The sequence below is a fragment of the Lynx canadensis genome, chromosome D4 (genome assembly GCF_007474595.2).
Source record: "Lynx canadensis isolate LIC74 chromosome D4, mLynCan4.pri.v2, whole genome shotgun sequence".
Taxonomy (NCBI): Eukaryota; Metazoa; Chordata; class Mammalia; order Carnivora; family Felidae; genus Lynx; species Lynx canadensis.
This window is the reverse complement of record NC_044315.2, coordinates 72447409-72466145: the sequence shown is the minus strand read 5'-3', so window position 1 is coordinate 72466145 and position 18737 is coordinate 72447409. Positions and strand designations below refer to the sequence as shown.

General features: G+C 40.4%; 1 protein-coding gene across 6 annotated transcripts in view; it reads left to right on the top strand.

Moving 5' to 3' along the window:
* Positions 1–10768: 10768 nt before the first annotated feature.
* PTBP3 (polypyrimidine tract binding protein 3) overlaps positions 10769–18737 on the top strand; it is a 120799-nt gene continuing 112830 nt past the window's right edge. For 3 of the 6 annotated variants that reach the window (XM_030293960.2, XM_030293961.2, XM_030293959.2), the window contains exons 1-2: positions 10769–10952; positions 13800–13833. In XM_030293960.2, coding sequence (XP_030149820.2) covers positions 10945–10952; positions 13800–13833 — 42 coding nt within the window. In that variant the 5' untranslated portion in view covers positions 10769–10944. Of the gene's footprint in view, positions 10953–11423; positions 11682–13799; positions 13834–18737 lie in introns of those variants that run through there. The other 3 variants (XM_030293962.2, XM_032595572.1, XM_030293965.2) reach the window with 3 other exon arrangements.

The window sequence follows — 18737 nt, the reverse complement described above, 5'->3', positions numbered from 1 at the left end:
ATCTCAAAATAAATGAATAAATAAATATGTGAAATCTTAAATATTCTAGAAGGAAAAGACTGGCTTGAATCCTTTTCATCATAGTTTTTCTTTTTTGGTTTTACTGATCTTTCATTTATTTATTTTTTAAAGTTTATTTATTTATTTGGCAGGGGGAAGGGAGAGAGAGAGGGGGAGAGAGAGTATCCCAACCAAGCTCTGCAATGATAGTGCGGGGCTTGAACTCGTGAACTGTGGGATCATGACCTAGGGCGAAGTTGGACAATTAACCAACTGAGCCACCCAGGTGGCTCATCATAGTTTTAAAGAAGAGTTAGGCTATAGCTACAGGGTTTTCTGGGAAAGGAGGGGAACTCAATAGTTCTTCATCCACTAAAGTTTTAATGTAGAAAAGTAATAGAATCATAAGGACTCAGGAAACAGATAATCCATGATGCCTTCTAAAAAACTTGTTATGGGGCACCTGGGTGGCACAGTTGGTTAGGCGTCTGACTTTGGCTCAAGTCATGATCTCATGGTTGGTGGGTTTGAGCCCCACATTCGCATTGGGCTCTGCGCTGACAGTGTGGAGCCTGCTTGGGATTCTCTCTCTTCCTCTCTCTGCCCCTCCCTAGCTCATGCTCTCTCTCTCTCAAAATAAATAAACTTAAAAAAAAAATAAATTGTTGAAGATATAATTCTGCTGACTGAAAGATAAATTAAAAAAAACATTGTCAATGAGCATTAATTCACTTAGATGTGAATATTCATAAAATATAACATGATGGTTATAATTCTAACAGAAAATTTACATAATGTGAAGATAATAATACTCTGACAAATTGACTATAAAGAAAGAGAGTCATGACAGAGTGTGAGGGTTAATTTGTTCATTTCTTAGAGTGGAATCAATAAATACATTTTTGTTTCTGAGGTTGACGATTTAAGTATATTATTTAAAGTTTAAAGATAACCACTAGTGGAAACTAAAACTAGATTTTCTAATTTACCAGAGGAAGTTGCCATAATTCTGATACTAAAACTGTACAGACCACAAAAACTCTAAAGCAATCTCATTTATTAATAGAGATATTAAAACTGGAATAAAAATATTAACAAATGTACTAATGTATTTAAAAATGCATACCTTGACAAAGTACATTTTATTCTATGAATGCAAGAATGTATTGACATGAGAAAATCTATGACAACAAATTTTCTACGTTAAAAGAAAAAAGGAGTGGGGCGCCTGCATGGCTCCATCAGTTAAGCCTCCGACTTTGGCTCAGGTCATGATCTCACGGTTTGTGGGTTTAAGCCCCACGTTGGGCTCTGTGCTGACAGTTTGGAGCCTGGAGCCTGCTTTGGATCCTGTCTCCCTCTCTCTGCCCCTCCCCTGCTCACATTCTGTGTCTCTGTGTCCCTCAAAAATAAATAAATGTTAAAAAAATTTTTTTTTAATTTTAAAAGTAAAAAGGAGAAAAACTATATGATAATCTCATGATCATATACTGGCCATCAAGATAATCTCAAAAGCCAAAATACTTGATATATTGAATTGAATATCTACCTGATGAAATTTTCAGAAAGCTATAAATAGAAGAACACTTTCCTTTTGATGCTAGTGTGTCATTTATGCCAATACTTGGTAATCTTTTTACCAAAAGAGAGATAGGGTTTTGGGCAGGAGCCAAATAATAGTATCTGGCTAGAAATTAATAACATTTTCTATTTTCATTGTATCTATTTTTATTTATGATAGCTCTTATGGCAAATGATACTGGTTTTCTATATGACAGTGATAGAAAATTCCCTTTTAGAAAATTAAGTAAAAAAAGTGAAGTGCTTTAAAGAAAAATGTTAAGTAGACAAAAGTAAAGATGGTTCATGGATTGAGAAAGAATTATGGAACTGGTATTGGAATGAGTCAAGTTTGATAGACTGCTCCAGGCCAATGTTTCTTTCTTTCTTTTTTTTTTTTATGTTTATTTTTGGGGGGCGGGGAGAGGGAGAGAGAGAGAGAGAGAGAGAATGAGCAGTGGAGGGGCAGAGAGAGGGAGACAGCAAATCTGAAGCTGTGAGAGGCTCCTCACTCTCAGTGCAAAGCCTGATGTGGGGCTTGAACCCACAAACTATGAGATTATGACCTGAGCCAAAGTCAGATGTTCAAACGACTGAACCACCCTGGTGCTCGCAGGTCAAGATTTCTTAAATGAGCCTGTGAATACATTCATGGAAGTCTAAGGGTTTTTTGTAAGAATGTTGGGATTTTTCACATTTGTGTTTATATATATATATATATATATATAGATCTAGATATAGATATCTATATATAACTATATTCTAGATCATGTGGATAACCATCTTAAAACGAAGTGCTATCACGTACATTTGTGTCTACGTTTGTATTTACAGTTGCTTTCTCACCCATTAGTGTCACTTTAATTGTCTTGGGCTAATGAGAAAAGGATAGAGAGGCTTGGTATGTAAGTGATGTATTTGATTCAGATAGAGGCCAAATGATATCATGGCATGCTAAAATGAAGGTATACAGAAAGGTATCTGATACAGTTGAGTCATTGTGACATAGCCCACTATAGTAAAGTTATAGCCAGGAAGGTATTAAGCTAATGTACAAAGGTTTGGCCTTACTAGTTGTTTAAGGACACCTGTTTTGAATGGGTGGTGTCCATTTAGTACCAGTTAGTAACTATTTCAAGCATCACCTATAACAGAGAACAAGTGGAAGAAAATCTCATTGACACTTACTTGGGTTGCTCATGAGAAAAAGGAACAAAGAAGCAAGAATATGAAGAGGGGACAAGGGCAAAAATACGTTATTGGTTCTCAAGAAGTAGATGGCCTAAAGGTAAATCTGAAAAAGTATTCTGTGAGCTCAGGTTACAAAAAAAAAAGTTTCTGGGCAACACCACCTGGGAATCAGCAGTATCACCTGGGAATCTGCTAGAAATGCAAACTTTGGGGACCCATCTCTGAATCAGAAACAATCAGTTTCTGTTTAACAAGCCCTCCTGGTGATTCTAACTCATGTTAAAGTTTGAGAATTACTGATCTACACTGATAATTTTTTTAAGTTTATATTTATTTATTTTGAGAGAAAGATAGAGCTGGGGAGGGGCAGAGAGAGAGGGAGAGAGAATCCCAAGCAGGCTCTGCACTAACAGTGCAGAGACCAAATCGGGCTCAAACTCAGTGAGATCATGACCTGAGCCAAAATCAAAAGTCAGATGCTTAACCGACTGAGCTACCCAGGCACCCCTCTACACTGATAATTTATCAGTGGATTTAAAATGATCAGTGATGGGTAGTTGAGGGTCATTAAACTATTTCCATTTATTTGTTTATTTGTTTTTAGCATTTATTTATTTATTTTTGAGAGACAGAGCGCAAGCGAGGTAGGGGCAGAGAGAGAGGGTGATACAGAATCCAAAGCAGGCTCCAGGCTCTGAGCTGTCAGCACAGAGCCTGATGTGGAGCTCGAACCTGAGAACTGTGAGATCGTGACCTGAGCTGAAGACAGACGCTTAACCAATGGAGCTACCCAGGTGCCCCCATTTATTTGTATGTTTGAAATTTTCCATAGTAAAACATAAAAAATAAAACAACACTCGAATAGAGAACATATTCATATATTACTTCTAAAATAAAAAGTTGAAAAAAATTTTAAGTTTTATTTTCTTTATTTTGGGACAGAGAGACAGAGACAAAGAATCCCAAGCAGGCTCCACACTGTCAGCACAGAGTCCTATGCAGGGCTTGAACTCCCAAACTGTAAGATCATGACTTGAGCCAATATCATGAATCGGAATGCTTAACCGACTGAGCCACACAGGTACCCCAAAAGTTGAAAATCTTTTTTCTGTTTTTTTTTAGAGAGAGGGTGAAAGTGAGCGAAGGGCAGAGAGAGAGAGAATCCCAGGAGGGGAAGGGAGAGAGAGAGAGAGAGAGAGAGAGAGAGAGAGAGAGAGAGAGAGAAGCAGGGCTCATTCAATGTGGGGCTTGGGTTCACCCAAAGCAGGGCTCATGTTCACCTGAAGCAGGGCTCATGGTTACCCAAAGCAGGGCTCGAGCTCACCTGATGCGGGGCTTGAGCTCATGAGCTATGAGATCATGACCTGAGCTGAAGTCAGATTGCTTAAATGACTGAACCACTAAGGCACCCCAAAAGCTGAATTTTTTTTAAAAGAGGGATCCATATATAGAGAAATAGTAGACTAGTGCTTCTCAAATTGTGAAGAGCCATTTTTAAAGAAATTTCCAATCCTTTGTGGAGTATTACTTTTTTTTAAATTTTTTCCCTGTTTATTTATTTTTGAGGGAGAGAGTGCACAAGTGGGGGAGGGACAGAGAGACAGGGAGACACAGAATCCAAAGTAGACTCCAGGCTCTGAGCTGTGAACACAGGGCCTGACTCGGGGCTCAAACCCATGAACCATGAGATCATGACCCAAGCCAAAGTCAGCAGCTTAACCAAATGAGCCACCCAGGCACCCCTTGAGTAATACTCTTGTAAAAATACAATAAAAATAACTAGAAATTGAAATAAAAAATAAATACAGAATATTAATCCAATTTTTTTTATTAGGTTCAATAGAAATAGTATTTGTTCAATTGTTAGGAGTTTCCAGACACTTTTTCTCATTCTATTCTTTTCTTGTTAGGAACTAGTTAACAGTTTAGAGACCAGCACCATTCCACTGTCCACATTAAATGATAAAATGATAAATAAATGACTCAAGGAATTCTGTTGTTTTGTAAGCTCATAATAATAATCAAAGTAATAATTATGAACAACTATAAACATTGAACATTTACCATATGGTAAATATCATCTTAGGTACTTTTCATGTACTAATTTAAACCTTCCCCTAAAGCTGTAAGTACTATTATTATCCCCTCTTTACAGTTGTAGAAGCTGAAGCACAGAGACGTTAAGAAAATTGTTCCAGTTTACTCTTAGCAAGTGCTGGTCTACTGTTAAAAACTTAACAGAAAATCAGGAAATGAAAGTTTAGGAGTCGTGCTAATGGAAAACAGGGAAGCCACGGGGCCAGGGTTGGGGTAGCTGGCAGTAGTGTCTCCTTCGCTCCCACACCTGGTGTTGTCTCCTGCAGAGGGACAGATGGACACATTTCAGAATGGGTGGGGGAGTCTTCTACTGTGTCTGTTCAAGGTATGATGACATGTCTGTCTCATCAGGTAGCTCATTAATATTGACCTCAAAGCAATCCTGCACATCCTTGAGGATCTTGGCATCATTCTCATCTGATATCTGACATAAGTGTGATGGCCAAGCCCATGGTACCAAACTGGCCGGCTCTGACCACACAACGCCGATAGAGGTTGGAATCCTCAGGCTTTTTTTTTTTTTTTTAATGTTTATTTATTTATTTTGAGAAGGAGGCAGGGCAGAGAGAGGGAGAGAATCCCAAGCAAGTTCTGTGCTCAGCACAGAGCCCACTGCAGGACTCGATCCCACAAACTGTGAAATCATGACCTGAGCCGAAATCAAGAGTCGGAACCTCAATTGAGCCACCCAGGTGCCCCTCAGGCATGTTGTTGTTAAACGCAATTTGCAATAGTGCAATGTCCATGCCTCAGCCGAATAGGTTGGTAGCCACCAGAATTCATCACTGAAAATCGTTAAACTAGGGCACCTGGGTGGTTCAGTCATTTGGGCATCCTACTCAGGCTCAGGTCATGGTCTCGTGGTTTGTGAGTTCAAGCCCACGTGGGCTCTGTAATGACAGCTTAGAGCCTGCAGCCTGCTAAGGATTCTGTCTCCCTCTGTCTCTGCCCCTTTCCCACTCTCTCTCAAAAATAAACATTAAATTTTTTTTTAATTACTTAAAAAAAATCTTTAAACTTCTAGTATTGAGAAAACCTCTCCTCCTGGGGCATCCCATAGGGGATGCCAATGGCTGGGAAATTCAGCTCCAGCAGGAGCTGGCCCAGTGCGATGCTACACAGACCAAGAAGATTTAAGATTCTAAACTAGGTAGTCTGGTTCTAGAGCACATCCTTAACCATTATACACTATTGTTCATTTGATTGTGTAGGCAGAGGTATTCTTCTACTTAAAGTGTCCTTTTTCTAGTTCTTTGATAATTAGTGAATGGAATTCACTTTGTGAGAGCAGGGGTTATCAGCTTGAAATCAAACAGGAATATATTTAAGCATATCTGCAAAGGTGTGCCAACCTCCACTTCCAAGAGTTCTACTCCTGCAGTGGGGCCAAGGAGTTTCCCAGGTTAAGAACCCATCTTCAGGGCAGAGAGTGGTGTGCACCAGTTTTAAGGATAAAATGTCAGTGCCTGGGGGAATGATGACACTTGGAACACTGCAGTGATTGTTAGTTGGTTCTCTGGCCTAGTCCCCACAAATTCATGCTTAAATCCTAAAAGATTTCTGTGAATAAAAATAGAAAGGGCTGCTTCATTAAAAATTTTGAGGGACCTATGTGATATAAAATGACAAAAAGGGGAAAGGAATGCTCCCATTTCGGAAAAATGCTCCAGAAAATCCAATGCAATTCTGATATGGGCTGGTAGGTCCTACTACAGGATGGTGATAAGAGACAGCACCTTCCATGCAAACATTGGAAACCTCTGAACCAGGTATTGGTCATGTTAGGAGCTTCATGTGCAGATGAGTATGTCAGGGCCAGGTACAGGTTGAAGAAAGTGGACATGACTCATGGTGGTAGAGCAGTCAGTAGGAGACGCTTTCAAGCTTCCTCCTGATAGTTGGGAAGGCCTTTAAAGCAAGGTTCACAATTCGACAGATTGGGCAGTCTGTGAGGCTCAGTGTGCTAGCTATTATAACCCTGTTTGACTAACTACCAAGGTGATGTAGCCTGAAAAACGTGAATTATACTCCCACACATTTTTCTTAAGCCTTGAAGTGTATTATAGCTTAGCTATTGAACAAATAACAAGTTTGAAGGGAACACTCCTCAAGTTTTCTTTTGAAATAATTGCAGATTCATACGAACTTTATTTTTTTAAAAAAAATATTTTTTTTCAATGTTTATTTATTTTTGGGACAGAGAGAGACAGAGCATGAACGGGGGAGGGGCAGAGAGAGAGGGAGACACAGAATCGGAAACAGGCTCCAGGCTCCGAGCCATCAGCCCGGAGCCTGACGCGGGGCTTGAACTCACGGACCGCGAGATCGTGACCTGGCTGAAGTCGGACGCTTAACCGACTGCGCCACCCAGGCGCCCCTCATACGAACTTTAAAAAGCAGTGCAAAGAGGTCCTGTGTACTCTCTACCCAGTTTCTCCCAAAGTAACATCTTAATTATAACAAAACCAGGAAATTGATATCGATACAATCCAGAAATCTTATTATTCAGATTTTGCCAGTTCTATATATGCACTTGCATGTGTCTAAAGTTCTATGTAATTTCATCATGTGTAGACTTGTCTAACCAGTCCCATAATCAAGATATAGAACTGTTCCATCACCACAAACATCCCCTTGTGACTCCATTATAGTGCCGTCTGTCCCTTTGTCTTTCCATACTCTCCCACCCTGGTCCTAACCCCTGGAAACCATTAGTCTGTTCTCCATATATATAATTTTTTCATTTTGAAAATATTATATACAAATGGAATCATAATGGGTACCTTTGGCATTTAGCTTTTTTTACTCAGTACAGTTTCTATTTTAAGGAATACATATTAATGATTATATTTTCTATTTGTCATGGGATAATATATTAAAATGTTCTCCTTCCAGAAAAAATAATAAAGAATTATCTCTCAAAAAAAAAAAATATGCTCCTTCCAGATTCACCTAAAGGCTGATCTTATTTCTGACCTATACTGGCATCTTTCTATTACTTGTATGTCTTAAGAAGTCTTACCTGTAAACATGAATAGGGTAATGTTAGTTAAAGGTTAACTATCAATGCATAATGGAATGCCTTAAGGCAAATGTTCAAAAGCTACATTTTGTCCAAACATAATAATAGTGGATAAAGTGGATGTGTGTGTGTGTGTCTTCTCAGTGAAGGCATTTCAGGGGAATTTCTTATTTTTTTTCCCCCAGGGGAATTTCTCAGACAAATTAGAACAAAAACAAAAAGAAGCAAAATCTTAGAAAATTTATAAATTAAGTCATTGTAACTGTCTTACTTTTCAAAAGTTTAGAGCAAACAGAGAACACAATATTCTCTTCACCATCAAAAAGCCACTCGACAGGACATAAAGTTCTCATGACCAGCTAGGTCTTGTGGATGATATCTGATCATTCCGGAACCTCAGAAACTTTTGCTGAGATTATAGAAGGCCACGGTTTTCCCATGCCATTTGGACTATGGGAATATCTAGGATTCTAAAAGTGGTTCTAGAAGACCTAACTTCTATTCTGTCTACTGTTTTGAATCAGAGGCACTCACAAACCTAAGGCACTCAATCAGTGAGAAGTCTTTTGAACTTAGGACCAAAAGGCAAGAGAAATAGAAAGGTTTCACCTTGCTTTCTGTTGTCAGCTGTTTTCTTCTATCTATGCTTCTGTTGTAAAATGGGATGTTAAGTGTTTAGGAAATGTCAGTTTTGTTCATTAGTCAGATATGCTATCTTTACATTGGAGACTTTCCAGAGCTATTGTTAGTAATAGGGACAATGAGCTTCAGATCGATTTCACATTTATTTTTTAAAACTGAAATCTGTCAGCTATCTTAAGGCATGGGGCTAAGAGAAAGGCAACTTAAGAAAATGTAAATCAGAACAGCCTTTTTGGAATCATTTTGGCAATATTTATCAAACTTGAAAATGTTTATACCTCTTTGTTCTGCAATTCTACTTCTAGGAACCTATTCCTCAGAAACACTCATATGTGCAGAGATGCTCATATATATTATGTTCTTTGCAATATTGTTATTTTGAATTAGCAACTCTAAATTTCCACTATTTTGGAAGAGGTTAAATTAATTATGGCACATGAAATTATGACCTAGTATGCAGTATAAAAACAAATTAAGTAGGAGCACCTGGGTAGCCCAGCCTTTTGAGCATCCAACTCGTGATTTTGGCTCAGGTCATGATACCAGGCTCGTGGAATCCAGCCCCACCTTGGCTCTGTGCTGAGTGTGGAGCCTGCTTGGGATTCTCTCTCTCTCCCTCTCTCAGCCCCTCCCCTGCTTGTGCTCCCTCCCTCTCTCTCTTTCTCTCTCTCAAAATAAATAAATAAGCATTAAAAAAAATAGCTTGTCTTGCTGAATTTTTAACATCTGTCTGGCAATGTAGGGTGCAACTTAATATTGTATTTAACATATAAAACAAAATATATTTTATCTTTTGGAAAGAGGGATTGAAGTTAGATACAGTTCTTTAAAAGTAGGCTCCCTGAATTAGATACCTGAGCTATCTGAAAATTGTTTTTTGCCAATAAATAATAAAGTGATTGACGAATCCATTCAACCATAAAGGCTGGAATCTGATTTCTTGGTTATTCCTGCAGTGCTAGGCACATAGTAAACACTCAATAAATAATGCCTTAATGATGGATGAATCGACAGTTTAAGTCGTTTTAGTAGCACCTACTTATTTAAAAGCAGGATACTAGCAAAGATAGAGGATGATTGAGTGTCTTGTTACTTGCTTTTCAAATGAGGAGGCTGGGGGGGGGGCAGCCCCTCTCTTCCTGGTCAGGTTAAGAATTTGGTTGAGGATAGCCTTTCGTGGCTCATGTTTTGATGAACTGTGAATTGGGAAATCATTGAATTTCAGAACCATACAGCATATAAAAGGGAAAACGATCCAGGTGCCACTACTTAGATACAAAATTTTGCCCAGACGAGAGGAAAGAGATCTAGTGGCAGTGAAACTGTGGGCAAATCACTTTACCAGTATCTACATTTTCACGTGGAAAAAAAAAGGGAATAATCACTCCGTCATAGGATTTGTTTCTTTACATGAAGGGATATGAAAACCTGTATAAAATACTGGCAATATAGTGGCCCTTCCGTATTGTGCAACGACTATTTCGTGTAAATCCAAACCCAGACAGTAGGGTAGAATAGAGACTAAAACTGTACACAATTGAGAGGTTCTTAAGTTACGGGCAGTCTGTTTCATCTCATTCATTTTACACTTGATCTTAGCCAAAAGGCCGAGAAGCGATCATCATCTCATTCATTTTAATCTCAACCTATCGGTCCACTGGGAATCCCAGAGATCCACTCATAGGACCCGGCGGACGACCGGCGGGTCCCGCACTGGAGTTCGCCCCGGCCCGGGTCCTGAACCCCGGCTTCCGTGGGTTGCAGGGCTCGGGGCTTCGGAAGACCACTGCCCGCGCCTTGCCTCGGTGCTTGGGGTCGAGCCACCGCCAGCCTCGCTCACCAGGAGCAATTCTGGCGCTGTTCTGGGGTCCTGGCGAGACACTCCTACCTACGCTCAGGAGTCGGGTCTCCAACGCTCTTCCCGCCGGTAGACAGCGGAGTCGGACCCACGCAGCCCGAGGCAGAGTAGCCGGAAGGCCGGCAGGGCCCGCGGGTGGGCGGGAGGGACTGCAAAGCGAGAAGCACAAGGAGCGCGCTCCCGTGAACGCAGGAGGGAGGCAGGGGCGAGGCGCGCGCGTGCGCTGGGATGAGAGGCCGGGAGGCGGAGTCCTAGGGCAACGGCAGGAAGAGGGCGCCCTGGAGCCGAGCCGGAGGCCGGCTGGGGGCGGGGTGGAGGGAGGGCGTCGACGCTAAGGGGCGGGATGAGGCGAGGCGGGGACGCGCTTGCGGGGTGGGGAAGGTGGGGGCGCGGCGGTGGCGGGAGCGTCCCTGGTCTCCGCCCCTGTTTCCCACTCTCCTTCCACCTCCCACCCGGCGGGGCTCCGGAGAGGCGCCGCTTGCCAGTCCCCGGAGCCGCCCAGCTGCCGCCGCCTCCGCCCTCCGCTCGCGGTGAGCCCGTCAGTCCCCGCACCGTGCGCTCCTCAGTCTGGGCCATGGATGGGTAAGTACTCGGTGGCTCATCGGCTGCGCTTGCCCCGCTTCCTTTCGGCTCTCGGCCGGACGCGCCGCGGCCGGGGAGCCTGGCGCGGCGTTGGCGACCGGAGGAGCTGCCCCGGCCGAGCCCGACGGCGGGGCTTCCGCGCGGCCCGAAATCGTGGAGGGGCGGTCCGCCGCCGCCTCTCTTTCCCCCACGGGGCGCCCCCGTAATGTCCGCCCCTTCCCATCCTCACACCCGGAAGCGGAGGAAAGCCGGGTGCAGCCGCCGGGTGCCGGGGTCCGCCCTCCGCGCGCAGAGTCCGGAGAGCCGGCCCGGCCTGCCGACACTTCCTTTCAGAAAATGGTGCGCGGCGCTGGGGGAGGCGGAGGCGGCGCTCGGGGCGGGCGTCCTCCCGCTTGGGGAGTTGCTGTTTACCGGTGAGGTGGGGCGAGCGCCGGAGCTTCCCCTGGCGGGGAGGCGAGCGGCCGCGGAGAGGCGGATGGCGAATGCACGCGTCGGTGCACGTCTGGGCGGCGACCTGGTCCCGAGGCCAGTGCCCCCCGCGGATGTAGACGTGCGGGGAGGCGGGGGGGTACCGGAGGAGGTCTCCCGACTTGGGCTGTGAGCTGTGCCAACGATATCTGTATACCGGGCGTCTGGACTTGGTGACCGTGGACGCTCTCCCCCACAACCCCCCAAAAGAAGCCCCGTGAATTTATTCAATTTTCGAGGAGCTCTTTAAAAGTTAATGAGGTCCGTGACCAAAATAAAAAGATTTGGAATCGCCGTTATAAATATTTGTCTGAGGACCCAGGGATTTGGCGTGGGACCTGACAGATAATTTAATGTTTAAGGAAACGACTGGATTAAGATCTTCATAGATTAATTATTGTTACATATGTACATCAAGATTTTTAAAATATCTCCAGCTCTATCAGAGCTTGCAAATCCCCTTACTTATTCCTATTATGTATTTGAGGTTTTGTTTGGCCTTTTACTTGCTTTTGAGGACAAGATATCTGCAAACCCCTTGGTTGTAGAATATATGAAACTTGCTTAAACAGTAAAAGCCTTGTGCATGTTACCATATAGTTGATGATTGTTGCCATGCTGTGTAAAGACAATGGAATCTTCCAACAATTTTTGTCTTCGTTAGTCTTCATTTATGTATGTTCACAGTATGAAGTGTATGGAATATTTGGATTAACTCATTTGAATGCTAATTGCATACTGCTACTGACTTTAGACAAAGTGCGATTTTAGATTTCATTCATGGTTGTGATGTTCTTTATTTTGTTTTAATTTAATTGAAGCTATTTTTATTGTTTAATTGAAACTTTTCTGAGAGCATTGTTGAAAACTCACTGCACATCACCTTATTCAGTTACACTTTATATGGGTGCATAATTTTGCTGTTTTAATTATTTGTGTAATTATGCCAGTATTTCAGTTTAGGGAGGTTGTGAAATTGGTGTCTCACAGTGTGTAGTGTGTTGTCCGTTAGATGATTTGACTTGAGCTGTGGACGCAGGCTAGCTTTTGGTATTGGAAAATTTAGAGTGATAATAAAGAGGACTGGAGTTCTGCATTTTGTGCAGTGCAGACTTACTCTTTTGGATAGTTTAATAACTCTCTCTTCACCCTTTATATGTTATTAAAGCTAAGAATGAGTTGTTTATTCGTTGAAATATGTGAGGCAGTAAGACAGATCCTGGAAGGTAAGTTCAGGACTGATACAATCTTAATTTTTATGCACAGTTATTTGACACATTTAAATTTCAGACAAATGAATTTCAAGTTTTCACCAAGTCTAAGGAAAAAATTTTAACCTACATGGTTGTTTAAAACAAGTAAATTTGCATCATTGAGCAAGCCAGATTCATAAATTTGTTTACTTTTATTAAGTAATAGCGGTAAAGGTTCTTAATAATATGTTGAATTTAGTTAGAGCTTTAGGAGATATGGAGGTAAATTGTAATTGAAGATGGTTTCTTGGGGGTTAGAAGAGATGGATTTTTGCTTGGGAGAACTTTATAGGGTTTCTACACCTTGGGGTTAAAGGATGTGGTTTTGAACACTAAATTTTTGCTTCTAGAGGCTAATTAACTTTTTGCATTTTCCCACAGCCTGAAAAAGGTCCTTTTTCATTATTTCGGATAGTTAAAAAAGAAACAACAAACCACCAGTCATTGTATCTTTCTAGTTCTTCCTCAAATTCCAACTGTCTTTTGTGTGTGTGTATGTGTTCATTTCCTCCTGAGATAATTTATACTTAAACACAGTTTTGATGTGGTAGAGCTTTTTTTTTTAAAGCAGATCTTTGAAATTTTTCATGTCTGAAATTTGATGTTTGCATTTATTTTAGTTCTGAGAGACTATCTTAGCTGTATTTTGGTGAGCTGTTTTGGGTGGTAGATGCAAATTTGCAAGATACCTTCTATTTCTGTAAAAGCCACTCAGTGGTTTTATTTCATTTAGAATTTTAAACATGATAATTCAGACCAGTGATTTAAAAGAATGAAATTTGGTGATTTTTAAGTTTTGATTTGGATTTGTTAAATAGAGGCAAATGGATAAACACATATTCATGTTATTGAAACACACCTATACTTTAATAAATACTAAAAGAATTTGATCTACTATTTGTTTCTTACGTTGCGGTTAAAGCTTTGCTTTTATACTCTGCTGTTGCTAGACTGACCCATCACTTTTCTTTGTATTAACATTTCATAACTCATCACATTCTTATTTTTATTAATTTTTATTATTATAGTGCTTTTCCTTTTTTTCTTTAATCTTATTATCTCTGTCTTTTAAAAACTTGTTCTCTAACTTTGTTTTCCATTTTCTCTTTTTACTTTTTCCATACAGTGTTGTTACAGATCTTATAGCAGTCGGTTTAAAGGTAGGACTCTTTTACTATCCTTTCATAAGCTTTTTTAAATCTTAGTTTCAGCATTTTTTTTTCCAATGGTGAAATCATCTCACCTGTTCATAAAATTACCTGTTTTACTGTGTGATAATAATCTTTCATTTTTATTTAGCTCCAAAATAAGTGGATTTGTAGCTGATTTTGGATTTTATATATTTTTGAAGAGGTACTACAGTATTAATCTTGTATATCTAAAATGTGAACAAAAAGTTTAGCCTATAGTTTTACTTGAACTATCAGAGTGAGTGTGTTCGATTTTGTTTTGTTTTGGCTCAGCAGTTAAATGTAACCTAGGCTGTGTTTCCCTGTCATGTTCTTTCTTATATCTTCTCTTGGATGTGCTTATGAGTAATACAGTAATAGTAGCAGCTAAGGTTTCTCTAATTCCTACTATGTGCCAGCTTGCTTTGCACGTATTTCACTAATTAATAACAGTTCTTCAAGGTAGATATCAATAAATTCCCATTTTAGAGATGTAAAATAGGTTCAAGGTGTGGTACACCAAAGTTGAAACCCATGTCTTCCTGGTTCTTTTTAAAATTTTTTTTTTTTAACGTTTATTTATTTTTGAGACAGAGAGAGACAGAGCATGAACGGGGGGAGGGGCAGAGAGAGAGGGAGACACAGAATCAGAAACAGGCTCCAGGCTCTGAGCCATCAGCCCAGAGCCTGACGCGGGGCTCGAACTCATGGACCGCGAGATCGTGACCTGGCTGAAGTCGGACGCTTAACCAACTGCGCCACCCAGGCGCCCCATGTCTTCCTGGTTCTAAAGCTGGACGTTTACCCCACACCCCATTATAACTGGCTGCCAGTAATAAGGGTTCTGTCTAGAAGGTGAGCAGCAGGAGAGCTGGATAATTAGTATTTGACAGTAATAATTCTTCTAAGTAATGTCACATCAGTTTAATCAGTTTTCTCGTTTATTGAATTCTAAACTATAAATCAAGTAAACAATGTTCATCAGTATGAGGTTTTTAAATATACATGGATGTTTTAAGGTTTCCTTTAGCAACTTGATATTTGATAAACCTGTTGAGAATCTAGTTCTAGAGGCCACTTAATAGTTTGGATTACTGTAGAAAACAGAAATAAATATTGATGTTTATATGTATTTTATGTAAAGTTGTTTAATCACTTTCTTCTCTTCATCATCTCTTCTTGCTAGCAATTTCAGCACTTCCACATTTGCAGTTATTCTATGTGTTGCTGCTCATATTCTTGAAACATCTTAAAAAATAAGCATAGGGGCACCTAGGTGGGTCAGTCTTGTAAGCATCTGACTCGATTTCAACTCAGGTCATGCGTGATCTCCTGGTTCGTGAGATCAAGCCTCATGTCGGGCTCAGTGCTGACAGCATGGAGACTGCTTGGGACTGTGTCTCCCTCTCTCTCTCTGCTCCTTTCCTGCATGCTCACTCTCTCAAAATAAATGAATAAACTTGAAAAAATCCACAAATACAGCAAATAGCATATGAAACTAACAGTAGGATTCTGAGACTAACATAATTGGGAACTACTTGCTTACACTGTCTTTTGAAGTTGGGTTGAATTAGCTTGCTTTGGCAAACTTTAAACATATTTTATGAATTGAAAATAAATGGAGGAACCTCTTAGGTATGCTTCTCATCGTCGTCTTTTTTTTTTTTTTTCTCACCGCAGATACTCAAGTCATTTTCTCTTTTGAGAATGACGCTAAAGAGAATGACATGGAGATTAGAAATTGCAGGCTCATGTCTAGAATCACTTTTGGTGTCTCTGTATGTCCCTGTGAGGGAAAGGATATTTATTTATTTATTTATTTATTTTTTTCAACGTTTATTTATTTTTGGGACAGAGAGAGACAGAGCATGAACGGGGGAGGGGCAGAGAGAGAGGGAGACACAGAATCGGAAACAGGCTCCAGGCTCTGAGCCATCAGCCCAGAGCCTGACGCGGGGCTCGAACTCACGGACCGCGAGATCGTGACCTGGCTGAAGTCGGACGCTTAACCGACTGCGCCACCCAGGCGCCCCGGGAAAGGATATTTAAAGTGAATATTGTTTTGGTCTTATCCAAAATGTAATTCGTGATACTAGTTTATCTGGCAAAAATGAGTAAGCGAGACATTTAAAAAACTTACCATTTTGAAATTGAGAAATTATCCTTGAGGGACTGTTATGCCTGTTTTATTGTGGGGAAAAAATATATCTTGATGATAAATAAAAGAAAAAGACTAGGCATAGCCACTGGATTTGAATACATGATTTGGATTTCTGACTACCTGTTTAGTAGCAAGCACTTTGGAAACAAAGGTCAAATCCTACTCTGAAGAAACAATATGCTGATTTAGTTGTTTCACTGGTCAATCTATATTTTTATAGACTTACATACTGGAAATGTCTGTAAAATTACTCATTATATGGAGAATTTCTCCTAAGATTGTTCTGCTTCTTTCTTGGATCCCATCCAAGGAATTTAGTTACCAGGTAATAGGCTAATAAGGCTCATAATTTGTCTAGATTGTATAAACCAAAATTAGCAAATTTAAATAAGTCTTTTGAGAGTATCAGTTTCTTACCTTTTTTTGCTATCTGAATATGATGATACAACAAATAGTTTCAGCCACTGGCAAGAGTGGATTTCAGGTTATGCTCCACAAGTTGCTTTCCCAGACTCAGACAAATAATATGGATTTCATTTTTAAAGAATTAAAAATACTCAATATAAAATCTTTTATTTTAGAGAAACAAATGGAATTGTTTTTAGAGATGAAGTTATTGACTATGATATGTCATGAAGGCAGGAAATTTTGATATTTTCTTCACTACTGTGTTTCCAATGTCCGGCACATAATCTCTCAAAAAATACCTGATAAGTGAATGATAGCAAAATGGGCAGCTAGTTTGGTGACAAACGTAAAATGGAACCCAAGCCTTCTGATTTTGCTGGTGTTTCCTCAATTAGGTGTTACTGTAGTGAGAAAGAATTAGATCCATTTTTTAGATTGGAATTTTCTTGAATACAGATAAACATTTTCAAGCAGTTTAGGGACATACCATGTTTGAGATTTACTTATGTAGTTGTATACCCTGGATACAGCGTATCAATTTTTGAGCCTTGCCTAAATTATGCAGGAAAATTAATTTTGGGTACTTCTCACAAAGTATTTGTTTTATTGTCTCATGTTATTTCATGTTTTAATATGCTTTTAAAAACAAGCAGGGGCACCTGAATGGCTCAGTCAGTTAAGCACCCAACTCTGGATTTCAGCTCAGGTCATGATTTCAGGGTCGTGAGATCAAGCCCCCAGTTGGGCTCTGTGCTGATACTGCAGAGCCTGTCTTGAGATTCTCTCTTTCTGCCTCACCCCTGCTTGCTGGTGTGCTCTCTCTCTCAAAATAAACATTAAAAAAAAAAAAGAAACAGTGTTATCCTTTATTTTAAATTCTTTTGAATGAAGAACCAACTAGGTGACTATGAGTGATAATGGACAAGTTTCAAGAACTTTATTATACTGGGTGCCTGGTTGGCCCAGTTGGAAGAGCATGTGACTCTTGATCTTGGGGTCATGAGTTCAAGGCCCACATTGGGTGCATACATTACTTACATAAATAAAACTTAAGAAAAAAAAAGAACTTCATTATACCAGATAAACCAAACTGTCCGCATCGTGGGTAACATAGCTTTTTGTGTGTGTACCTAAGTGTATTTAAAATTTCCAGCTTATAGGTCATGACCTCATGATGCATGAGTTTGAGCCCAATGTCGGGCTCCTTGCTGACCATGCAGAGCCTGCTTGGAATTCTCTCAACCTCTCTCTCTGCTCCTCCTCCTTTTCTGTTTCTCTCTCAAAATAAATAAATAAACTTAAAAAAAATTTCCAGCTTACACTTTATTTACTAGTTGGTTTATCTGAAACTCAAATATTTCCCGTATTTGTAGTTGTGTTTTCAAAATGCTGTAGTAGCTATTAAAAAAATTCTTCACTACTTCACTACCTTTTAAAAAAAAAAAATTTTGGGGGCGCCTGGGTGGCGCAGTCGGTTGGGCGTCCGACTTCAGCCAGGTCACGATCTCGCGGTCTGTGAGTTCGAGCCCCGCATCGGGCTCTGGGCTGATGGCTCAGAGCCTGGAGCCTGTTTCCGATTCTGTGTCTCCCTCTCTCTGCCCCTCCCCCGTTCATGCTCTGTCTCTCTCTGTCCCAAAAATAAATAAACTTTGAAAAAAAAAAAAATTTAAAAAAAAAATTTAAAAAAAAAAATTTTTTTTTTTTTAAATATTTCTGAGAGAGAGTCCGCGTGCATGCGTGGAGGAAGGGCAGAGAGAGAGGGAGACACACAGTCTGAAGCAGGCTCCAGGCTCTGAACTGTCAGCACAGAGCCCTGTGTAGGGCTTGAACTCACAAACTGCGAGATCATGACCTGAGCCTAAGTCGGGCGCATAACCAACTGAGCCACCCAGGCGCCCCACAAATGATTTTTTTTAATGATGATTTTTTTATATGTTTTCTGGGTTGTCTTCCTATTTTATTTTATTAAAGTTTATTTATTTTTGAGGGAGAAGGAGAGGGAGAAGGAGAGAGAATCCCAAGCAGATGCCACACTGCCAGTGTAGAGCCTGTCGTGGGGCTCAAAATCGCGAACCCTAAGCCAAAATCAAGAGTCAAATGCTTAAGAGACTGAGCCACCCAGACCCCCGTTGTCTTCCTATTTTAATTCATTAGATGCATATAGAAAAACTCATGTTTAGGAAAGACTATTAATTGGTTTCTGATAATTATCATGCCTGTTAGTATAAAGGGAAGAACAATATAACATATTTAAATTGATTTTGAAGATTGGGTTTTTTTTTTTTTTTTTTTGCTTGACCAGAGCTTAGCAAAGTACAGACTCTGG